Below are 23,150 nucleotides of genomic sequence, written 5' to 3' on the forward strand. Positions count from 1 at the left end.
CACCCATCACAAGAAGGAGAAGGGAGAGAATAAGTTCATTTGTTACTCATTTCTTGTATAAATGACTGAAGTCTGTCCTGACAAAACATTATCATCTATTAATAGCAGACCCCAAAATCCTGTCAGGCCTTCAAAGCTCTGAACCAGCTCGTAAGTCTTTCCTCTTGCAGGGAACTGCAGAAGTCCCACAAAGTAAACCCCAGACAGCCTTCCCATTTGTGACACAACCCAAGTAGGAAGCGGCTCAGATGTTGAAACCACAGACAGGCCTTGTGCAACAACCAAGGATATAGAAAACTGGAGTTTTTTCCCAAAATACTTTACTGATGTTAATCTTCTCAAGAATACTGACTCATCTCAGCTTTACAGGAAGAACCCCACCCCGGAGAGACCATAACTCCTCAAAATTCTCCTTTTTCCATGAGCACAAAGAACTGTACAACAGCCTGGGCACCGCTAAACCTCCTGACCAACCCAGCCAGATGCTTGCTGCATCTGCCTGTCCTTGTCTGAAGCTCACGAATGAAGGATGATACACAGCAGAGGGCTTGGACTGCTTTTTTGTGGCACGATTGTAAAGCACAAGAAATGCCAGCGTCTTGATTTTTGGGAGCATTTTCGATGCAGATCAACACAAAAACTAACACTGCAGGCATAAGAAAGTGATTTAAACAGCAGAGGGTTCAAAGAATGTCTGAAGAAGCAGGTTACCTTGAAAGCAAGTTGTCACAGTCCATACCTATCAAAAACACTACCAACAAGTATGATTTCTGTTTTGTTGTTTATTAAGACTCCAGGCAGAGATGGCAGATTTCATTCTGCATTTCTTGAGATTCTCCAAGTGTCCCTACCACAACATAACATCAAGCACAGCAATAGATCACCACGTGTTGGCCAATCCTTTTGTGCAACTTGAACACCTTGCCAAATCTCGGTAACATTTAGGACAAAGCCATAGATGGAAAAAGAAGCTGGAGGCTTCACAAAGCAAGAAACAGCAGAAGCTGGAGTGAGAGAATTCAGTTATAACTCAGAAACCCAATGCAGTGAAGCTGCAGAGGCCAGTGTCCGGCGCAGGGGAAGAACCTGTTGGAAATGCTGGGCAGGGAACAACTTTTAACAGCAATGCTTTTGTTGTCAGTCATGTGAAAGTAGTAAGCCACGGAATTAAAATGGTCATCTCCAAAAGATAGGCCTCCTAGTTTCACTTGCTCAGACCAGACAGGAGCATCTAGGTTTGCACAGTTTATCTTACTGAAGGGAAGATGTTGCCAAAATTTTCAGTCTGCAGCTTTTTCAGGGTTATCCCTAACCATTCCCACTATCCAAAACCAGGGCTAGGCTTGGATGTGGCTGCATAAACTGACATGAGGTCATGAAAAACAACAGTTGAGTAGCATGGCAGTAAGGTCAGCACACTGATGCATGAACTGCAATCGGCAGTTTGATAATGCTTTGTAGTCACCACCGATCACATCATCTCTTCCTTTTGAGACACTGAAGGTCTTAAAATCCAAGGATGAGCACTTTCAATTAAGTAAAATTGCTATACTGACAGTTTACAGCAATACTTCAAGCATTGTTTTTAAACACGGGCTGAAAGTGTGACAGCTCATTTTTTTCTTTGCATATTACAAAGAACAATGAAGTCCTTGCAGCCATTTAGGGCAAGATAAACCCACTAAGACTGAGAGGAAATGTTAACCACATTACACATTTTGGCCCACTATCTTTCAGAAACCATACATGTAGGATTCCACTGCTATCTTCTATAGAGAAAATCAGAAGACAGATGTTTCAGAAATTTGCCTTACTAAGTTACAATTTCAAGAAATCCATATCACTTATGCTGTTAAGAAAACATGCACATTGTGCAAATGATTTTATTACCTTCCTGTAAAATGGGAATTCTGATACAGTCTAAACGCCCAGCACTGCAGCTACTGAGACAAAGACTGTTATGTGGCTCTTGATGACTGAAGCCTGAACATTTGTCCACACATCTCTCACATCAGTGTTTTGCACAGAAGCCATCTCCATACTTAGCAATATTTTATGCTTTTACAACACTCTTTATTCCAAAGCACTTCAGTGCAACCTCTTGTGACATGAGGATAACAGTCAGCCTGTTCTTAAATGGGTCACGCAATCCTTTGCTTCTTTATGGCAAACAGCATTATTTCTATACAGCTCACAAAGCACTGCCTTCCCTGACACAAACCACTCCCCACTGCCCCTATGATTTTGCCCTCGTTCTCGCACGTTTAGACATTGTAATGAGTGTCAGGCAAAGAAAGTTGAGTAAAAATCATTTCTTCAGAGGAAATAAAGTGCATGAAAATATTTAAAGCCACAGGCTGAACCAGTCTTTGACGAAATGCATGTTAATACTGATAATGCCTTCAATTCTTCCAGCCATTATAGGAAGAACTCCTTTGCAGATGGGAGCAAGGCTGCAATCCAGAAATCCTGCTAAAGATTTCTGGTTTGTCCCTCTAGAGGCATCATCTCAGTTGCTGATAGCTGGGGCTGCAATAGTGACTGCTCCTCTGGAACAGCTGATCTCAGTTGTTTCTGTGGCATCCGTTTCCATGATCTTGTCTCTACAGCAGGAGACAAAAACAGCAGCCCTTTGTCAGCAGGAAGCTAACAAAGGGATCCAGTTTTTAGAAGGGTGCAGATTTAGGGAAAACCCAACATATATCAGACAGTATTTTAAATATAACCTCCCTACTCCTAGAAAGCTGGCATCTGGGAGAAAAACTATGGTGGAAGAGCAGGAGGCTGTGTTTAATTCTGATGAAGCTTCTGCCCAAGTTCTGCCAGACTGAACAAAACATTTCTAGGAAAAGTAGCAGCTCTCCAGTTTCCACACAGAGCTGCTTCCCAGGCATAAAGAGGGAAGTAAACACAATTATCTAATGTAGAGTTTAACAAAATTTGCAGTGTTAATGCCCAGATTTGTGCTGTAAATGCCCTGTGAATTAACACTTACATTACAAGTAGGCCTAAATTTTACTTTTCCTGCAAAAGCATGATGCATTTGGGCTACAGGTCTGAGTCAAAGTAGAGAACAGCCCTTGCTTCTCTCAGCAGCATTTCCTGCACATTTCCATTACAGAGAAATAGGAATGGCACCTCTTTTGTTCCCAAACTCCAGTCAGGTACAAACCCTTTCTGATTCTTTGTTTGGTCAGCTCACAAGTGGCACTGCTATTCCTGAGGGATGCTATGTGGAAGCAATTTCACAAGAAAACTGGCCTACCTAAAATTTATGTTTCCATCCAAAGACATAACATAATGCAAAAAGTACTCGCTGAGGAGAAAGTCAAAAGAACACTGAAGACCTTTCTTCATGGTATGTCTTACCTTCTGGATTTATTTCTGAATCACTGGAGTTACCAGGGTCTTCCTTAAGAACTCCCACCTCCTTTGCCCAATTCGTCCATTTAATTTCCTCTACTCTGGAGAGACAAAACACAACAGACCACTGATGCATGGAGTGCAGCATTTCAGTCCAGATCTTTGTCCTGCAGCATCCCAATCCAACTTCATCCTGCCAGCACAGTGCTAATAGTTTGGTGTAGCAACAACACCCTGCAGAGCTTTTCTTTGAGTAAAGATCTTCTGTAGTTTAAGCTCTGTGATGTAAATATCTCTTCCCGCAGTATGTTGTGTGCAGGTCTAAATTTTTTTTTAAAAAAAAAAGTACTCCAGCTCCTCCCAGGGAACACATTTAATAAAAAACAAGCCTCCTAGATTCTACTCCCTATACATGCTCCATAGGACTACACATCCCGTAACATTCTGGAGTTACCAAAGTGCTGCCTGCAGTTCCTTTTGCTGGATGAAGAAAGGTTAATTTGCTCTCCCAGCCCCTATACGAGAGAAGGAGTGCTGCCCCCTCGTGTTGCCCGTTACAGAGCTAAGGCGTACCAACCTACACCCTTCCCACCACGGGCCACTCTGGGCACAACCATGCTAGCAGCAGCAGAGAAAGCGGCAGTGCAGGCAGCCTGCTGCTGTAACCACTTGCACGCACGTGGGTTAAACAGGCCACGTCTTGGTGACAATGCTGGGGACTCAGTTAGCTCTCAAACTTCCAGCATAGCAGAAACCAAACACTTTGCAGGTGTCCAAGACAATGTGGTTCAGTTGCTGTGCTGAGTCAGTGCTGCAGTTCCTTGTGGTGGTTCACAGTTACCAAGTTAATAAGCAAGGCACCCCATTACTAGGATGGGGTGTAAGGGATAACAGTACATCCGTCTTACCTGAAACACCATCTCTCATCTTTCTTATTGAGGCCCACTGAAAGGAAGCAGCCAGATCTCCTCTTTCCACCTTGGCGCCACAGCCAGGCCTTTTCTATTTCCAGAATAGCAATAGCTCTCTGAAAGTAGAAGTCCACATCAGGAAAAAAAAACATGCAGAGCCCAGCCCCTCCTTTGAATTAAATCTTTCCCAATCAGCAACTATCTTGACTTGGAAAATCACTTTGTAACTCAACCCCAAAGTACTCCTTAGCTTAATAGCATCAGACAGAAAATTTTCTCAAGTCACTTAGGCACATGGATCTACAGGCTGGTAGTCTTGGTGCATGCAAGCAGCATGAGTTTTAAATACACCTAAAAACATTAGGATTAATCCAAAGAATGGTAAATTTATATAAAAGAGTTTTACAGCTGAGGTTTACAACAAACATGCACTGTCATCTGATATTATGAGAATCAAGTGGGAGGTTGGGCCATGACATGACTGCTGAGCAGCGCAGCATCTCACCTGCAGCTTCCAGACGCTTTTGCTATAGCCAGAAATATCAGTGACAGTCTCGCTCATGAGTGCGATCAGCATGTTGAGCAAAAGAATGTAAGTGAGGATCACAAAGACAAGCAGCAGAAGCATCACGAAGTATTTGAATCTGGCATGTTCCTGGAACTCCAGGTCGCCCATCCCAATGGTGATCTTGAAAAGCTCCAGAGAAACACTAAATAGCCCACCGTACATAGCATGGTTCCCAGCATCCTCCATCTGAGCAACAGACTTGTTCTGAGAGACCACAGGAGCCTCCCCCATCAGAGTAACCAGAGCTGTGAGAAAAATGGAATATGAGTCCTCCTCAGAAAAATCTACTTCTTGCAGCCCAGCCTATACCATGATGCCCAGTAAGTCCTTACCAGCAGCAAAGCCAAAGAGGAAGATCATATAAACCAAGAGGAAACGCAGCAGATCTCTCAGGATAGTCTGAAACACAAAGCAGGAGGCAGTGTCTCTATCTCACATTAAATCACCAGTATGATCTCCTGTTATCACACCTGTCATAAAACAAACCCAGTGACAATGCCAATATTGAAAGCAAGTTGGGAAATGCTCTTATCCAGTTTAAGAAACTAGTAGTATGTGCTAAGTTACTTCCTCAGGTAAGTAACAGTGGAGCTTAGTTTGAGAGCACCACAAAAACATTTGTTATGTTTGTATGAATTGGTTCTTTGAAACAAATAACTATCACGTTTGGCTGTTCCCAGATTGCTCCAACACACATAGCTGTTTGTTTTGTCTCTACTGGTTTTCACACAGATTGGGATCAGAATCCTTTCCTGACACCTCATTTCACCTTCACTTTGTCCAGCTCTACTAGTCTGAGGCTCCTGCATGGACCTGGCAATACTTCTTGGCCCAAGTTTAATAGCTCCAGAAAACTCACATTGGTTTTGACTGCTAGTTTTGTTTTTTTCTGGCAGTGTCAGCTGCTCCCATTTGCTATATTCAAAGACAACAAACCAATGTTCTGCCTCAATTGTACTTCCTTGAAGACATTGATCTAGTCTCCTTCTCCAGTTTCCAGAGTCAATACCTCAATTTTATTTATGGTTTTAATGGTCCCTGAGAGAAGAAGAGTAACTACAGGACTTCTATCAGTTCCTCACAAGCTTTTCACACAAGGTTGTTATTGGGTACTGACCTTCTGTATCATGACACTGTAAATCCCAGTGCGCTGGAAGCCCCGAGTGTAATACAGCATGTTCACCCATCCCAAAAGCAGAGAGAAAACCATCACTGCTACATAGTTTTCTGAACTTGCACCATACAGCACTGCTGACAACAGCAATGAGAATGCCTGGATGAAGCTGCAAAGAAGCAGAATTAGTTACACAGTGACTTATCCCCACAGAAAGGCCCATTTGCAGATCTTTTCTGTTTTGAAAGGAAAAGCAAACACATTTTACCAGGCTACGTGGAGTATATAAAGCAACGGTTAATCAGGCACTTAGTTTATATAAGCAAATCCTATTCTAACCAAACCCACAAGTTATTGCAGGTTTGTTATGAACTGGTTAACCTCACAATATGGAAACTCTTAACTGCTTATGGAGCTCAGGTAACTGATATAAAATGGAAAAGAATCATAACCCTTATGAATACACGCACGCATTCATGCACACACATGCATCTATACATATTTCTCCCCAGAAAACTGGGAAGTTATTTTCCCTTAAACCAAATGTAAGCCACAGTGACTGCATGATTAAATACTTGAGCTCTTTTTATTACAAGTATAAATTCTTAACTACAGAACAATTGAGGATCAGGCCTCCACTGTGTCAGATAATGTACAAACCCAAAGACAAGCCCTACCTAGCACTGTCCATCACAACGAAGGGTTATGACAAGATGTGACATGAGGGCAACAAGCAGAGAGGGGATGGAAAGAAGAGAGTGGCAGAGAATAAGTCTTTCCTGCTCACCATCTCTCTAGTAACATTATGGCAACTTAGCTGCCCACAGCAGAAAACCAATTTCACCTGTGCTTTCATTGCCCAAAAAAACTCGAGACACATACATCAAGATCTCAATGGAGCTGTCAGAGCACATAGTCTTCAGAGATTGGCGTCTCCTTCGCAGATACAGACTCTGATAGAGAAAAATCAACGGTAGCTGTTCATTACAATTGGGCATACTAGAGACTGAATCCTGCCTGGCATAACCTATTGCACAGCGGAGAGGTTTGCTCATTCCTTCTCCTGCTTTTATTCCAAAGACTCCAAATTTCAGCTAATCACCTTCAAAGATGAAAGCAAGCCCATATTTAAAAATGGGCAAAGAATAAACAAGGGCTGAATCATGGCATTGCCCTATGCCAATATTAATAGATTGTATCAAGTGCTAAGGATGCATTTTACTACATAAATTACAAGAGCATCTCCTAATTATTTACTGTTGTGACCCTATTCATCTTGCCCACTCTGGCTTGTGCCACCCCTGTCAGTGCTAGATCCCACTGACACTGTAAATGTCTCAGAGCAGGATTCCACAGTTGTGCACATCCTGATGTCAGCATAATAGAATCTGTTGCCCCTACATCAGTGACACTTACTTTCTTCCTTACAAGGTAGCTAGGCAAGAGATCCCCATACCTGAGCAAAAATTAGATAAACGCCTCCTAGCAAGATAATGATCAGTCCAGAGACCCACAGGAAGCCTCCAGCTGTGAACTCCACTGGAAATGAAGGCTGCAAGATTAAAAAAGAAACAAAAAAACAAAACAGAAACACTAAAGACAGACAGAAGTAGTTGTGATAGTCATCCTGAGCCTTTTAAAACTTCAGGCCTATCCATTCAGGCCTTTCTCATTTAAAGAACAAGGGCCTACCTTTACCCGTAAAGGCTGATAGCAGGCAATAGCTGTAAAGATGATCATGAATGACAAGTATGAAAGAAAACTGAAGTAGAATCTCTTGGAAGCAAATGTTTCCCATTTGTGCTGAAGTAGTTTGTTCAGTGGCTCCAAAACCACCATCTTGTACCGATTCTGTGTGCAAAAAAAAACCAACCACCAAATAAAAATGCACCCACGCATCAACAGGAATGCAGAATCATGAAGGATTGTCTTTTTCAAGGCTGGAGTTCAGTGGCTACAATTAGGGCATACATAAAGGTTTATTCAGTCAGGCTTTTCAGTATGAAAAAGATCAACCATTCTATAGGAACTCACATCTGCTTGGCTCCACCAAGGTATTTGGACAAACCAAGACTTAGGACAAAGGATCCAAAATTTCTCTCTTGTTATAGATTATCAGAGGTATACTAAGCAGTTTATAAATTTTTTAAAAAGCAAATACGTCATCATGCATTTCTTTCCCACAGTCATCTAAAATAACACATTAACTTGAAATGATTTGAATAACTATACAGCAACACTGAAAAAAGCCAGAAAAAAATGTTACTATCTTTGTCTCTTGGTAAAAGCACTCACTGGTGTGTCACTGCTGTAGGCCAGAATCTCCAGCACAGAGTTTTCCTCAAAGCTGTCAATAGAGGACAAGTCATAGAGAGACACATGGATAGGTCCATAGGTCCATTCAGTGAACTTGCGTGACAGGTGCCTGTACGCTGGATCTTTGATCTCTCTTTGGACGATGTGTTTGAAGATCTAAAGAGAAAGCAGATGCACACCAGAAGAATGTTTATGTAATGAAGATGTGGAATGACCCAGGCATACCCAAATTACCTTCAAATGCAGAACACCTTGCTTTCTGCATTACAGACTTTGTCATATCCAAAAATCAGACACCTAACTCAACCCTGCATCAGCTCTTCCAGGAGTAAAGCCCATTTCAGATCAGACCAGTTCTCTTGGCTGGGAGAGAAAGTAGCAGTGGTCAGTTGTGGCTCTGTAAGGCACCCTAACAGGAGTAGCCTAGAAGAAGCCTCCTCTACATCTTCTAGGTACTGCCACTGTCCACAGCATTACTATGAGCTGAGTGCAAGATACTGCTACATCAAACCCTGCTGCTATGCTGAGGATGCATGCTGCAGTCCCACCTGTTTCTTCAGCAACCCCACAGATTCCCTTCAGTTGTCTTTACCTCCACTTTGCCTGTCCTGGCAGCAAGCTGCAGAGGATTTAATCCATCATAATTCACTATCTCCTCCAGTTTGCATGCTGGGTCAACCTTCACACCTGCCTTCAAGATCTCAACATATGTTGTGTTCACAAACTTGGTGTTCTCCTCGGTATCATCTGCAATCATCACCAGGGCGTGGAGCACTGTGTTGCCCTGTGTATCCTGCTCCTGGATCCTGGCTTTCTGGTGGGGATTGTTTAGAAGATATTCCACCACCTCAGGTTGGTTGGTACAAGCAGCCAAGGAGAGGGGAAGTTCACCTGAAGAGATCAGGACAGCATTTGGAGGGGAAGCAGGAGGCGGGGTAAACAAAACAAAGGTAGGCAATTTTAGGAAAATATATTTAGCCTGGAGTTTTACCACCAGAACACAAGACAAGTTCTTTCTCAGTGCCTCTAGAATCAGAAAGTGTTGCACAGCAAACAATTTCTCCCTGTTTCTGGGAGCAGCTGAAACTTTTTCCCAGACTCCTTATTTGGCTGCATCAACTGCGTATTTCATTGTCTCTGTCTGAAGTTCCTTTGATGGGATTAAATACATAAAGCCAAGCATGATGGCAAGTGCTCACTGGATACCTTAGTCTGAGGAAGGATCTTGCCATTCAAACAAGTCAAGAAGTCCTTGATTATAATAGGACAGAGCAGATGGAACCCCATGTACAGAGAGGCAAACCCAGCTAGGATTAGCGGCTGCACACACAATAAAAAAACATGAAAGAAGGCATTTCACACTGACTTACCAAAATAAAAGCAAATTCCCTCTTTCTTTTTCTTGAAGAATTCACCATGGGCTCTGGCATGGACATCAGCTCCATTCTCTACTAGAAGTTTCACTACATCCAGGTTCCTCTTCTCTATGGCAATATGGAGTGCTGTCTGGCCTACAGAAACAGGCAAAACTTACCACGCAGTTCTACTGTCAGAGGGAACAGGCAAAGGCCTCAAGCAAGGCGTGCTGCTTCAACAACTGCTGTACGTTCTGCACAGCAATCCAGCAATCTCAGTGCTAGGCTGCGGGTAGGTGGTAATCGTTGACTTTCAATAACGTCCATTGGAAGTGTTTACTAGAAGCACTAAGCAAGAAGACAAGCCCCAAGACCATCAGGAATTCAACACAAGACCAGACAATATCCCTGGCTGGTGCTAAGATCCCAAACAACTACGAACAGAAGAAAAAGACAACTATACATGTACGTGACTACTTTGCATGTTTACTATTAAAAGGATAACCCAACTGGCAGAACTCATGCTTTAATGCACTTTTTCTTCAGTATTTCTACTTTTAGTACTTTTTTTTTTCACTTTTAGAAGTGCTTTAAAAGTTTTCCAAGCAAATCCTCCCATATTGCTGGATTATTAAATGTGTATCACTTTTGGCTTATAGACTGGGACCAAAGTTGCAAAGGTAAACTATATAGCTTAAGGTTGAGGAGGGAACAGTACCAGAATCTGAAATCAGAATTAAAAAGTGAGCAGGCTGCCAACAGCACCAAAACCCTGGGACTGCAGTGCAGCATGAGCTCCCATTTACCTCCTTTTCCTCGTATCTGCACATCTCATCTGTCTGATGGGGAGGCTGCATCTGACACAGCATCGGCACAGAACCCTTACCTCTGTAGTAACAATCAGAGCACGCAACATTGACAAGCGGCCTGGGATTCTCTGTCTTTCGGTCTATTTCCAGCAAAACTGGGATCGTGTCATTCCTCCCATTTTTTAAATTCAGCAGGGCTTTCATTAAGCAGGTCTTCCCAGTCTTTGCGTCTGGTAGAAAAAAGAGTATTGAATGGGATGCACATGTGCTTGTACACATCTGTATTACCTAATCCAGTGTACCCAGAACTTAACTGTCATTCTAGGACCAAATAGCCTGTAGCAGAGGCAAAGGCTTGAGGAAACACAATGCCTATTGGCATCCTCCATCCTAGGAAGGACTTTAGGAAAACAAAAACATAGGCTGCAGAAAGTGAAGAATCAAGAGCAGATTCCCCCACTACCCAGTCCTGTGCTCACAAGCCCTGCCTCTGCTAAATCAGTTTAGGGACTACTGAGCAGAAATCTACCTGTGTATTCAGAATTGGTGAGAAATTTGGAAGTCCTCCTTAAGTACTCGAGTAAGCCATCCAGTGCCTCGGGGCTGCCCCTTGAGACTGCGCTGAAGAGCCTGTCTCTGTCAAAGCGATTGGGGTCCTTTTGGCTACAGAAGAAATACAAAGTGTTAAAAAGTTCTGGAGAGAGGAAGACAAGAACATGCAGTAAGTTCCAGTGAGCTAGTATGAGAAAATGGGAGGGAGGCAGAGGAGTTTGACAGAAAAACAACTAAACTATTTTATTTTTGAGTCAAAGGAAAAATAAAGACAGTTATTTCCCAGAATTCTCTGAAGTGTCTGCAGTTTCCATCAGCTGGAGCTTTTCCCAGATCCAGCCCAATGTGCAATCCTGGAATGCATCCAGAACACAAAGAAAGAGAAGCCCAAGATAGCTCCAGGACCAGAATCAGTCCCATCACATGGCATGAAGCGCTCCATGAGCTATTTACATCCCTTTCCTGGCAAGAACAGTTCAGTTATATAGGGCTCCATACTAAGCTGCTCTGACGCCCAGTTTGGCTTATTTGGTGCTAGTTCGGATACATCCAAAACGTACCACAACACACGCTATACACATACCTTCCAGGTGCAGAGGGAAAGGGCTAATAGACCCCTTTCTGCTTTTAATTACCTCCCACCAGATGCCTTTAATATTCTTGCCCTGACACTTTTAGCTTAGCTTCTTGTAAAGTTTATGGCACCGTATCCACAGGGATCAGCAGGGATCTCACCCCTGTGAAATTGTCAACAGTTACTTACTTGCTGACAAGCCCTGGCCTAAAGTTCAGATTAATTTTGATTTTAGGAGCATAGTCACTGCTCTCCTTCTGATAAGGTGTCTCCAAGGGCCGTGGCTCTCCTTTCTTTCCACGTAGCCCTATTCTTTCTTCCTTTTTACTAGATGCAGGTTTATCTTCCTGGATACTGTCATCCGTTTCTAGCAGTCCCATCAATCTGTTTCTCTGTCCCGGGCCAGGCTGCCCATTTGTGAACTTATCCATTTCTAGTAGAGATGGTCTTGCAGATCACCAAAGATGTGCCCGCCAGGAGACTAATCCTGCAAAGGAGCAGGAGAATTAATGCAGTTTGTTCACACACCTAGAATGTGCACAGTGCTGCACATAAGGGAAAGCATATTTCCAGGTCCAAAGTTCCCACGATTGACTATGGGTCCCTTGAGAGAGGGATTCAGTAAAACTCTGCATGACTGAGTGGCTTTGAATGAAGGATCAAGGCCTTAAATAGGGTTCCTACAGAGAAACTCAAAAGCAGCTCATGAAATACAGGATACTTGTCTGCAGAACATCTGAACCCCCTTTATGAGATGACCTCACCTGTTGGCAGCAGCACAGGTTCCTTACATAAAAGGCAAAGAAAGCAGATCTTTAGGAGACTACGATCATTGTTCTTGTCTCAGTGCAGCCAACACAGGCTAGTCACCAAGTGGCCAAAAAGATAAGATTAACTGCAGGCCTTCGTTACAACAGAATGCTGTTTGCTTCTGTCTTCTGCTAGTAGAAGCACAGTGTTTCTACAGGGAAAATACATGCACAAATTGCATTCCTTTTACACATTCCTGCTTGCATTCTGGGGCAAAACGGGTGGGATACAAGATCTCCCCAATGTTGGGGGCTGCTGGTTACTGCTATCCATGTCAGCATCGGCATAGACATAGCACAGCTGCCATGCGGGCACTCACAGCCTGAACAGAGCACAAGCTCTCCCAGGAGCAAAGCTGGACCCAGATCTGCTGTACAGAGAGTCTGAGTACAGAGCACTCAGCCAGCCCACTTGTCTCATCTAATATGGCCTACACTCCATTTTCACCCTTCTGAGACATCTCTTCATCTCTCTCTCACATCATCTCAGACCCACACCCAGTGCAAACTATCTGTAGTCAGGATATGACTGAAGATTCACACACAGTTTAGTCTGTTAGGTGGCAAAGAAACATCCATGATTACCAACCTGAACCAGAGCTTCCGTTAATAACTCCATCTTACTTGCATGCACTCCCTCCAAATGGTTAACAGACTTTCTCTGAAGAGAAATCTCCCTTTGTGGGACTAGAGTCAGACTCCATAGCCAGTACCAGGACAGAGGTAAATCGACACAGTACAAGCACTCTGGTTTAGATTAGGATGCAGAGAAGCATAGTTAGTTCTAGGCAGAAAATAGTTACAAAGCATCTTTATGCAGCTTACAGCAAGAAATCTAAGGGCTGATTTCAAGAGAAACCATTATAATTCAGCCATTCAGGTTAGCGTGCAGTCTAACGACAGATATCCCTCTGCATACACAGGCGTACACCCTACAATCGCCTTTCAGTCATATTTCCTCCCCAAAACACTTACTGGTACATTCGCTGATCCTCTACAAATAGAGGGCTATTTGTATTTCCGTAATAGTTCGCTTGTGCTTTTCTGGCTTCCTTTCCACGAAATCATTTCTCAGCTGCAGTTTTCATCTCTTCTCAGCACTCAAGAGAATTATTGTCAGTCTAGTACAGATAGTCTGTTTAAAAGCAAGAGCAAAATGGTCCTTAAAAAAGGACCCTATAACACACGCATCCACTTTGTACCTCCCTAAAAAACAGAGCACTTTCTTTTTGTCAGCTAAATTTTCGGTTCTCTATTCAAGACCTGCCCTGCTTCCTACTAGTACTTTACCAAGCCGTTCTGAGTAGCATAGCACAAGAAAAGCCCTGCTGTCAAAAGAGGAAGAGCCCAGCACTTACCCTGAGTTGCTGCAAGCTCCACCCAAGAACTGATCTGACAGGGAGTCCCAACTGATCCTCCAGTGGCTAAATAATATCTCAGCAGAAACCAAATCAAATACCAGCAAGTCTTAATAAGCATGGAAGCATTTCCTGAAGACCTCAAATTGTTTATATCCATGGGTGAGAGCCCTCTTCTGCAGAGACGACCATACTCATATCAGCACTTTCTATCAACGCCGCAACATGGAACTCCTCGTTGGTGGTCCATGAGGGAATCCAGGCTGCCTGTGAGAAGGAATAACCACTGACTGTTATTCACTCAACAGTACAGGTTTTTGCAAAGTGAAGAAGGGTTTGCACAGGAAATGACTAGATGGATTTCTCAGTAAAACTGAGAGCCAATGAGTGCAGTGCTCTTATATGGGAAAGCTGGCTGGGTATTGCAAATTCATAATGCTTAACCCCTGCCTGCACATGCAGAGAAGCAACATCTTGTTGCTTTCAACAACAGCCCGCTCCAATGTAACAGGAGGCAGGCTGATTTGACTGGTGAATGTGCTAGAGCTCATGGTTTAGTTCTGAGGTTTGTCACAAGGCTTCCTCAATCAGCCCCAGGACAGGCAAGAATGCATGGGAACATGAGAGCAACTGTTCTGCCAGCAGTCGTTTCTCCTCACACACTTTCACACGCTCCAGTTATGAGGCAGTGCAAACCATAGTCAGAGTGTTAACCTACACAGTATAGGGTGTCAGCTGCTCATCACAACCACAAGAGATTGCACAAAGCAGCCCCAGTTCCTGAAAACTAAGGCCACTAGTTACTTGCCATTAGCGCCCACTTAATGGGTTGATTCTATAAAAAAGTGCAGGCCTGGGAAAGGCTACTTCTGGGAGCACAGACAGGCCATCTCCAAAATTACTTGCAGCTGAGACCACACTTGCACACTAACAACCCTTATCACTCCCAAAACAGGACCCCTGGGAAACAGAGAACATCAGCCCACACCAAGTGACTTTCTGAGCTTTTTCTCTCATACTCCTAATAAAACTAAGGCCTGAGGAGGCAGCGGGATCCTTATTTCCAGCAGCAGTGGTGCACGGTAACACTCAGCACTTACAGCCTCAATGACCTTTCACAGCACATCATCTATGCGGAGTGGTTCTCATCTGTATTCTGTGGAGCACCAATGGTTCACAGAGCCACATATGTGATCCAGAGCTCAACTAGGAAAACTCATTAACTAATAAAACAGTATAGAGTTCTCCCAGTCACCAGTTTGATAGCAGGGGCACATTCCACAAGAAATCTCAAAAGTTCAGTCACTCATTGGTCTAAAAAATGTTAGGAAGTGGTAAGCGTCACATCATGAGAATGGCCATGAAGGCAACATACTGAGCTCTGGTTGCGGCTTCCTTCTTCCAAACTGCCACCAGCCCAAAGAGAACTTAAAGCAACGCTCATCTGGCAGGACTACAGGATGATGTGGAGCTTCCTGGAATGTGGCCATCACCCATAGAAACATTCCCAGATGGCCTCTACTTGGAATCAGATGCAGGTTGCAAAAAGACCTTCCTTTAAATACACCCAGTAAATGGCAAGGTACCTGTTCCTCTTTGATGGTTTTGGATAAAAGCACAAGCTTATTTCTCAGATTCCTGTGTGGCAAAATTAAACTGATACAGTAACAACGCAAAGCTACTTTTTCTTTCCATGCTTAATGATTTATTGGGACCCATAGGATAGCCAATAAACAACAAGCATATGCAGAGGAATGCAAGACCAGGTCTCATCTCTCCTCTCCTTCTTTCCAGCCTTGCACTAACTTAATTCAGTTTGCTTTAGTGATGTTATTCTTAATTTACTCTGGTATCAGCAAGCATAGAATCAGACCCAGAAGTTTAGCTGAGACTTATGGGCACAAATCCTCTTGGGCTTTCCCCCCAGCCTTCATGGGAGTCAGTTCACCTTTCAAAGAATCAGATCAGCCCACAGAAGTGCACTGTAACAGATTTCTTTCTGCGCATCTGGTTTTAATAGCTTACATGGAGGAAGGAGAATGTGCAGCTTGCTGGGAAAGGAATTACTGCCAGCTGAGAGGTCAGCACAGCAAAATAGAAACAAAACTGCTGGGAGAACACACAAACATTGGTATGCATGCACACATGCGCACACACTTTCACAGAGAGCACACTAGGGTAAACACTAGCATTTCCATATCAGACAAAGTAGCAGCAAGGCAGAAAAAATACAAGACCTACCCAAAAGTGTATTTGTCAGTGACAGAGCATTCTGAGCTCAGTAATGGGATTATGTCACTGTTGTGCACTAGCCAGCTGAGCTGGTTGTGATGCTTAAAAGGATCTTGTCACCAAAAATTAAAATCCTGATAGCTGTCAGCGTTCAGAAGAAAGCAATCCAGAGTAGCACACAGGGAGGATAGAAGGAACAATTTAATATCGCCAAAATGCAAACCTGTATTTTCAAAAGCAACATGTGATCCTCTGGCCTTTTTAAGCTTTTATTTGGAGGAATGAGGAAGAATCTTATGATTGCTCAGTATTTATTTTACTGATGAAAATTAGTCAGAACTGCCTGAGAGTTCACAAGTTTCTCCTGACAGGAGAGCCATATTCTGTGGAAGCCTTAATTCCAGGAAAAGATTAGTCAGACTTGAACTATTAAGTGAAATTAAGTCAAATCAGAGGAAGAAATTTCATAATGAAATGTATCCTCTGATACAGAGAATAGATGAAGCAGCACAGAAATTCATGACAAAACAGGAAAAACAATGACACTGAATCTGCTTAAACAGTAGGCAACAGCAAGCATGAGGAAACCAGCTTTCTAAAAAGCTAGAAAAAAGCATTATTTCCTGAAATATATTTTTTCTGTTCACTTAAGCAATCATTTTTACCAGATACTTAAAAACATATTACTCTCATGATTAATACCATGTTCTCTGTATGCTGTAAACCGAAAATCAAAGTCACTTACACGTATCTGTAGTTTGAGTACAATGTTGATCTCTAGCCACTCTGTAGTAGTAGCAGCTCAAAATCATCTTCACAGGAAGAAGGAAGACAATCTGTAATACCAGCATGCAGGGTGGACTATTAAAATTTTCTCCAGAACAACTGGTAGGCCAGCACTTATTCAAACCTCACAAAGGTCACAGGACTAAAAGAGAACACCATTTCTTTTGAATATGTATTACCTTCAGACTTGGGGAAATATGAAGTATTTTTGCACAGCCAGACTTTTTTTTTTCCATCTAACTTTTATGTAAACTCCACACTGAAGGGGTCAATTTTAGCAGTTTGATTTGTTATAGTTACATAGATGGAATCTTCTACCTTTAGATGGACTAGCTGATGTCCCATCTAAAATCCAGACACTCTTACATATAATTCCTTGCTAGAACTTCATTGATGGCCTCAGGGATTCAATTAATTTAAAAGATAGTAATTCAGTAACTACTAGCCTTATATCATAATATTTAAAGGCTATCTATATATTTCTCAGGCTTTTAAAGGAACCATCCACTTCTCATGTTCCTTAAATGGAAGGATATCCTTTCCTGTATGATTACAGCCTGAAGAAATGCTGCACTCAAGCAAGCAAGCTTGTCACAATCTAGTAACAGCAAAATACAAGATCCAGCAGAACCATTTTAAAATAACACTTCTGTAAAGCAACAGTGACATCCTGTGGTCATTAAGTAAACTTTCTGAATTCCTGATGTTTAACCTCTAGAGGAAACTACAAATTACCGAAAAGAGTTGCAAGCATACACTTGTGAGAACTAAAGTCACTTACTTACTCTTTATATCAAAATAGTTATCAGGAATTTGTCTAGTTAAAAAACCACTAGTTCCAAATAATGCCATTTTTTGATAATGCAATAATGTTCCATAAATATAAAATTGTGCAGCTAAGCAACAATCTTTGAATGTAGCTACCACATGATGCCTTTGGAACTACAGTCAATACTGCAGAAACTTGGGTATTTCAATTGTTTCTCTCCTTAACCCTCACCTCCTTTATATCACTACGTTTTAGAATAGTTGCTAATATAGCAAAACACTAAACATACCCCCAAAACAGTAAAACAGCATTATGTGATTTCTTAAAACAGACTGAAACATTTGTTTGTAAGCACAGAAGACAAAAACCCTGAAAATCTGGAATCAAAAAAAAAAAAATCAGCATTTGAAATTAACTGAAGCTGTAAGAAAAAATGCAAAAACCTATCATAAAGCTCAGGTTGTGGCAGGATAAAAGATGTGACCAGAATCTGTTGTCTACATAGGAACATTACAACTATCCCATTTTAACAGCACATACATTATGGCTAAAGACTGTTATACTCTCCAGTTTAGCTAGAAATACTTAAATCTAAGCAGGTTGAATTGAGGTACCACCACCCTGTAAGAAAAATGAATTTCGTATCTTAATTACACCATCACTCATTCACATTACCTGATGCAACATACATTATCTTTTGTTCGTAACTTCTTCAGTATATAAAATTTGTTACGGAAAATCATATCCTGTAATTCATAAACTACACACACACATACTTCCCCTAATTCTCATCTTTTAGGATAAATTGCAAAGGATTCTTTCAATAAAGAAATCCCCTGCAGTCATCTCTGCACAATGAGATGAGAAACCTTGATAATACAGCTCATGTAAGAGAAGCAAGAAGGACAGTACAAGTATCCTAGCTTCTTCACAGCCAGTTTAGACAGGTTTATTAAGTCTGCTTCAGCCCTGACCAACCCTCCTTCAGCCAGGATACTGCTGCAGTATCACTGCAGCATTACGCATCGCACTCCTTGTAGTTTGGATTCCAAGATGTGCTGTAATATGCTGTTTCTAATAAGCCAAATGCAGCTAATTTTCAGCATGAGCCCCACCTAAGGAAACTTTCCTAGTGGAAACAGCATGCTGACATGTTCAGAGTTTCACACAGTCAGCTCAGGCTACCTAAACCAGGCCTGAGCTGCTCCTGCAGTTGCTGAATACCTGAACACCCTCCCCTCTCCCCACAGCTTATTACCTCAGGTGCAGCATCCGACCAAAGCAGGATCTGTGTGTGGCTCCACTTATAAACCATCTACAAACAGGAACACCAGAAAGTACCAGCAGAAGCAATGGCTCCACACAGATTTAGCTTGGGCTGAAAAAAGCCAAAGTGAGTACACACTAGGGAAACTTGTGAAAACTCATTCAGGTGTCTACAGATGGCATTCCCAGGGCCCCACTCTTGGAGAGCAGGCCAGGCCCCAAAGATAGCTCTGCACGAAGCCACCTAAGATGGTCTAGTAAGTCTGAGTTCCGCATCAAATTTGAGCAACGCTTCTGTGACAGTTCTGTTTCAGTAACTGACCCAGAAAAAGGGTACCTGCTATTTACAGACGTTATATATAACCCCCCAAAAGACCAACTGCACCTGTAGCCTGAGTAATCTGATGAAGTTAGTGAAGATAACTATTACTATACAGTACAGCTTAACTACTAAAAGAACTTGCCAAATGACCTCTCAACTATTAGGGACAGTGGAGATAAAGCAGAAAGCTCTACCACGGAGAAAATCAGCAGCAGAGAAAGCTAAGTAACTCAGTGCCGCAGCTCCTCTAGACTACAAACTGCTCAGCGAGTTTATACACTACTGAAACAGCAGGATAGCTGGGCTGTTATAGACACATAGACTGAGATGACTAAGCTGAAAAAAAGCACAAAACAAAGGCAAAACAAAAAACAATTACAGGAAACAAGTAAAGGAAGCAGTATCCAGGGAAAACATCTCCAGCACAGAGAAGTTTTCCATGGGACTATGCCAACTTTACATTAGATTTCTGCTAGCACAGCTACATATACTAGCCAGGGAAGAGAACCCTGCTAAGAAACAACCAAAAACCCTATTACAGTTGTAACTAGCAAAACTGCATCTTTAACCTACTTTGTTACAATAGGCAGGGTTTTTTTATGAACACAGAAGTGTAATTTGTTTGCTACAACTGCATCTATGCTAAGAATACCCTAGCAATATATGAGCATTACTATACCATAGGCACCCCCAATAAACACTCAGTAACAGTAAACAGAAAACTGAAGTTTAAGAGGGACAGATTTTTGTCAGTATCCCTACAACAGACCAAAAAATTAAAAATAGGGATGGTGCATAATACAGGGTATCCAGTAAAAAGCAAAGCACACCAGCAGAGAAATACTGAGGATATATGTGGATACCAAGACTCAACCTAAAAGGTGAGACAGCTCTCAAAATTCAAAACAGGTAAGACAGACCCTCACAGCTTTAATTCTTGCAACCCATTTAGTTTCTATGAAGGGGGACTTGAATGATTATGAAGATCAGCCACTTAATACAAGTGAAATAAGCCAATCCACACCAGAAGTCTCTGAACAGCTGTTCACATTGTTTTCTTAACCCACCTGAACTCCCTCCCTAACTTGTGGCACTACAAGTAACTTAAATGATAGCTTTTACAAAATGTGAGTTAACTCAGAAACCCATTAAATTTCAACCACCTATTGCCACTCAACATTTAAGGCAAAACATTGGGGTTTTGGAGCCAATGTTATTACTGTATCCTTCCAAATTGCAGATAGCACACAACTGCATCAACACTAGAAGTGAGTGCTTCCTTGAATTATTCCTTCCTCAGATCATAATCCAGTTAATTGACCCAACCAGCAGAGAAACACACTCCATCAGCTATTCCATTCAATTTGCTTAAACAGGCTGTCTCTAGACTAAATTTACACCTCCCCCAACTATAAAAGTGAAACTTATGTTTGTCAATACAGCCTCCAAAAAGGCTACTGGTTTCATGCAGGTGTCCAGCAGATCTATTTACACTCACTTCTCAAAATTAACCAATTTAAACACCACAATTTGAAAGCTACAACAAAAAACACCCCCAGAACACTGCATTGACTGTCATACCTTCTGAGCCACCTTTGTTTGGTCTGACTGTGGATTTCTAGAGTCTTTAATGAAGTTGAAAACTTCATTACCTGGAAAAACAGATCTTTGTTCTTAAGTTCTGGGAAGAGGGTACTAGTGCTTAAAATAAGGCTTTAATCCACATGTTTCATCCACAATATCCTCATTACACAACCAAAGAGGCTTAAATTGCCATGGAAGAAAGCCACAGCAGGCATGTCACTTAAGTATACCAGCTTTACTAGCTTGAATTGAGACAGACTACAAGTTGATGTGCAACATAAAACTTTATTAGCATTTAAACAGACAGTTCAGCAGTTACTTAAGCTTGCATTAACCTTGCATTTAACTTAGTATTAAGACATTACAGGACTACAGTGCAAAAAGACCAAATGCTATTGGCAATCTTGTAGAGCAAGATACACAATAACTAATAGCCACCCCTCAGACGCAGCACAAGGTGCAGGGTGGACTCCTTCTGGATGTTGTAGTCGGACAGGGTGCGTCCGTCTTCCAGCTGCTTGCCAGCAAAGATCAGCCTCTGCTGATCAGGGGGGATGCCTTCCTTGTCCTGGATCTTGGCCTTGACATTCTCAATGGTGTCACTGGGCTCAACCTCAAGGGTGATGGTCTTGCCAGTCAGGGTCTTCACAAAGATCTGCATGCCACCCCTCAGACGCAGCACAAGGTGCAGGGTGGACTCCTTCTGGATGTTGTAGTCGGACAGGGTGCGTCCGTCTTCCAGCTGCTTGCCAGCAAAGATCAGCCTCTGCTGATCAGGGGGGATGCCTTCCTTGTCCTGGATCTTGGCCTTGACATTCTCAATGGTGTCACTGGGCTCAACCTCAAGGGTGATGGTCTTGCCAGTCAGGGTCTTCACAAAGATCTGCATGCCACCCCTCAGACGCAGCACAAGGTGCAGGGTGGACTCCTTCTGGATGTTGTAGTCGGACAGGGTGCGTCCGTCTTCCAGCTGCTTGCCAGCAAAGATCAGCCTCTGCTGATCAGGGGGGATGCCTTCCTTGTCCTGGATCTTGGCCTTGACATTCTCAATGGTGTCACTGGGCTCAACCTCAAGGGTGATGGTCTTGCCAGTCAGGGTCTTCACAAAGATCTGCATGCCACCCCTCAGACGCAGCACAAGGTGCAGGGTGGACTCCTTCTGGATGTTGTAGTCAGACAGGGTGCGTCCGTCTTCCAGCTGCTTGCCAGCAAAGATCAGCCTCTGCTGATCAGGGGGGATGCCTTCCTTGTCCTGGATCTTGGCCTTGACATTCTCAATGGTGTCACTGGGCTCAACCTCAAGGGTGATGGTCTTGCCAGTCAGGGTCTTCACAAAGATCTGCATGCCACCCCTCAGACGCAGCACAAGGTGCAGGGTGGACTCCTTCTGGATGTTGTAGTCGGACAGGGTGCGTCCGTCTTCCAGCTGCTTGCCAGCAAAGATCAGCCTCTGCTGATCAGGGGGGATGCCTTCCTTGTCCTGGATCTTGGCCTTGACATTCTCAATGGTGTCACTGGGCTCAACCTCAAGGGTGATGGTCTTGCCAGTCAGGGTCTTCACAAAGATCTGCATGTTGAACTACAAGACATACAAAAATTTCAGCCTCGATTAGTTTGTGAAATGAGCAGTCACATGACCTTCAGCTACTTGGAATAAAAGTCATCTCTACTACCTCATATCAAAAGAGCATATTAAAAAACCCTATTTAAAAGGAAAGTTTCTATCAACCCAATCACTTCTACAGACATTCTCATGTTTTCTGCTCCCCACCAATTAAACCACCTTTCAAGTCTCAGGCTGCTAAATTTGTCCTCTTTTATTTCTAAGAACAAAGCCCTTGCCATCTCTCACATCATCTCCCCACAGATCCCCAGCTCCTGAATACCCTCGTGCCCCCTTCCCCCCTCCCCACCCCCATTCCCCGCATCAGTGTGGCAGAGCAACGCACCACCCACTCCCGGCAGCTGCTGTGGAGCCTCACAGAGGCGCCTCGCGACAGCAGCACTGCCCCCACTTCCCCCCGAGCGGGTGACTCAGCAGCCTATTTCGGTGGAAGAAAACGACGCTGGCCACCATTTCACTCTACTACTACTGTCTATCAAAGCAAATAATTTTTTCTCCTCAGCCCTCAGTGACACCGTTCGGGCAAACAGAAGGCTCTGTACAGGCCTCCGTGCCAACCAAAAACACTGTCCGCAAATACCCATCCCTGCTTTCTAGTTCCCTACTCCCAAAAAGCGTATAATTGTTTCACTTCTAACCTTCCCACGCCTTCCCACCACCCGACTCACGTCTCCGGCCCTGGGACTTGCTCGCCCGCAACACAGCTCTTCTTCACAGCAGCTGTTATCTGCCTGCGTGACGCAGACCCAGCCCTATTTATACGGTTTACCTCAGACAGTCCCCGCCTCCTGTAAAGTGACGTGTCCCTCCGCCGCTGAAAGCAGTCCCAAGTTAAAGA

At 43.1% G+C, this 23,150-nt stretch overlaps 2 protein-coding genes across 10 annotated transcripts; both read right to left on the reverse strand.

Annotated features, from left to right (window-relative positions):
* Positions 1–767: 767 nt before the first annotated feature.
* Positions 768–14,205, reverse strand: LOC112983984 (transient receptor potential cation channel subfamily V member 2-like). 8 transcript variants are annotated; one of them, XM_064523200.1, is made up of 17 exons: positions 13,730–14,205; positions 12,961–13,118; positions 11,752–12,049; positions 10,966–11,099; positions 10,514–10,666; positions 9,643–9,783; positions 8,865–9,163; positions 8,252–8,428; positions 7,649–7,807; positions 7,413–7,508; positions 6,839–6,909; positions 5,960–6,125; positions 5,175–5,241; positions 4,780–5,087; positions 4,272–4,390; positions 3,370–3,464; positions 768–2,603 (listed from the first exon to the last, which is right to left on the reverse strand). In XM_064523200.1, exons 3-17 carry the CDS (start codon positions 11,991–11,993, stop codon positions 2,473–2,475), a joined length of 2,358 nt encoding a protein of 785 aa, XP_064379270.1. In that variant the 5' UTR covers positions 11,994–12,049; positions 12,961–13,118; positions 13,730–14,205; the 3' UTR covers positions 768–2,472. The 8 variants fall into 8 exon arrangements, with proteins under 8 accessions (XP_064379270.1, XP_064379268.1, XP_064379269.1 ...); XM_064523198.1 differs by lacking the exon at positions 12,961–13,118 and adding an exon at positions 13,347–13,506; XM_064523199.1 differs by lacking the exon at positions 13,730–14,205 and adding an exon at positions 13,347–13,723.
* A 6,748-nt stretch (positions 14,206–20,953) lies between these two features.
* UBB (ubiquitin B) lies at positions 20,954–23,127 on the reverse strand. Of its 2 annotated transcripts, none has more exons than XM_064523204.1 (2): positions 22,981–23,127; positions 20,954–22,267 (listed from the first exon to the last, which is right to left on the reverse strand). In XM_064523204.1, exon 2 carries the CDS (start codon positions 22,259–22,261, stop codon positions 21,116–21,118), a length of 1,146 nt encoding a protein of 381 aa, XP_064379274.1. In that variant the 5' UTR covers positions 22,262–22,267; positions 22,981–23,127; the 3' UTR covers positions 20,954–21,115. The 2 variants fall into 2 exon arrangements, with proteins under 2 accessions (XP_064379274.1, XP_064379275.1); XM_064523205.1 differs by lacking the exon at positions 22,981–23,127 and adding an exon at positions 22,951–22,969.
* Positions 23,128–23,150: the final 23 nt, after the last annotated feature.

Source organism: Dromaius novaehollandiae, chromosome 19, assembly GCF_036370855.1.
Source record: "Dromaius novaehollandiae isolate bDroNov1 chromosome 19, bDroNov1.hap1, whole genome shotgun sequence".
In the NCBI taxonomy this organism is placed as follows: domain Eukaryota; kingdom Metazoa; phylum Chordata; class Aves; order Casuariiformes; family Dromaiidae; genus Dromaius; species Dromaius novaehollandiae.

Coding starts and splice junctions, on each gene's coding strand:
- LOC112983984 (XM_026101462.2), bottom strand. CDS start 11,993: ATGGATAAGTTCACAAATGGGCAGCCTGGCCCGGGACAGAGAAACAGA. Junction 9,164..9,642: donor GGGAATTTGCTTTTATTTTG/GTAAGTCAGTGT, acceptor TGATCTCTTCAG/GTGAACTTCCCCTCTCCTTG. Junction 4,391..4,779: donor AAAGCGTCTGGAAGCTGCAG/GTGAGATGCTGC, acceptor TTCTACTTTCAG/AGAGCTATTGCTATTCTGGA.
- UBB (XM_064523204.1), bottom strand. CDS start 22,261: ATGCAGATCTTTGTGAAGACCCTGACTGGCAAGACCATCACCCTTGAG.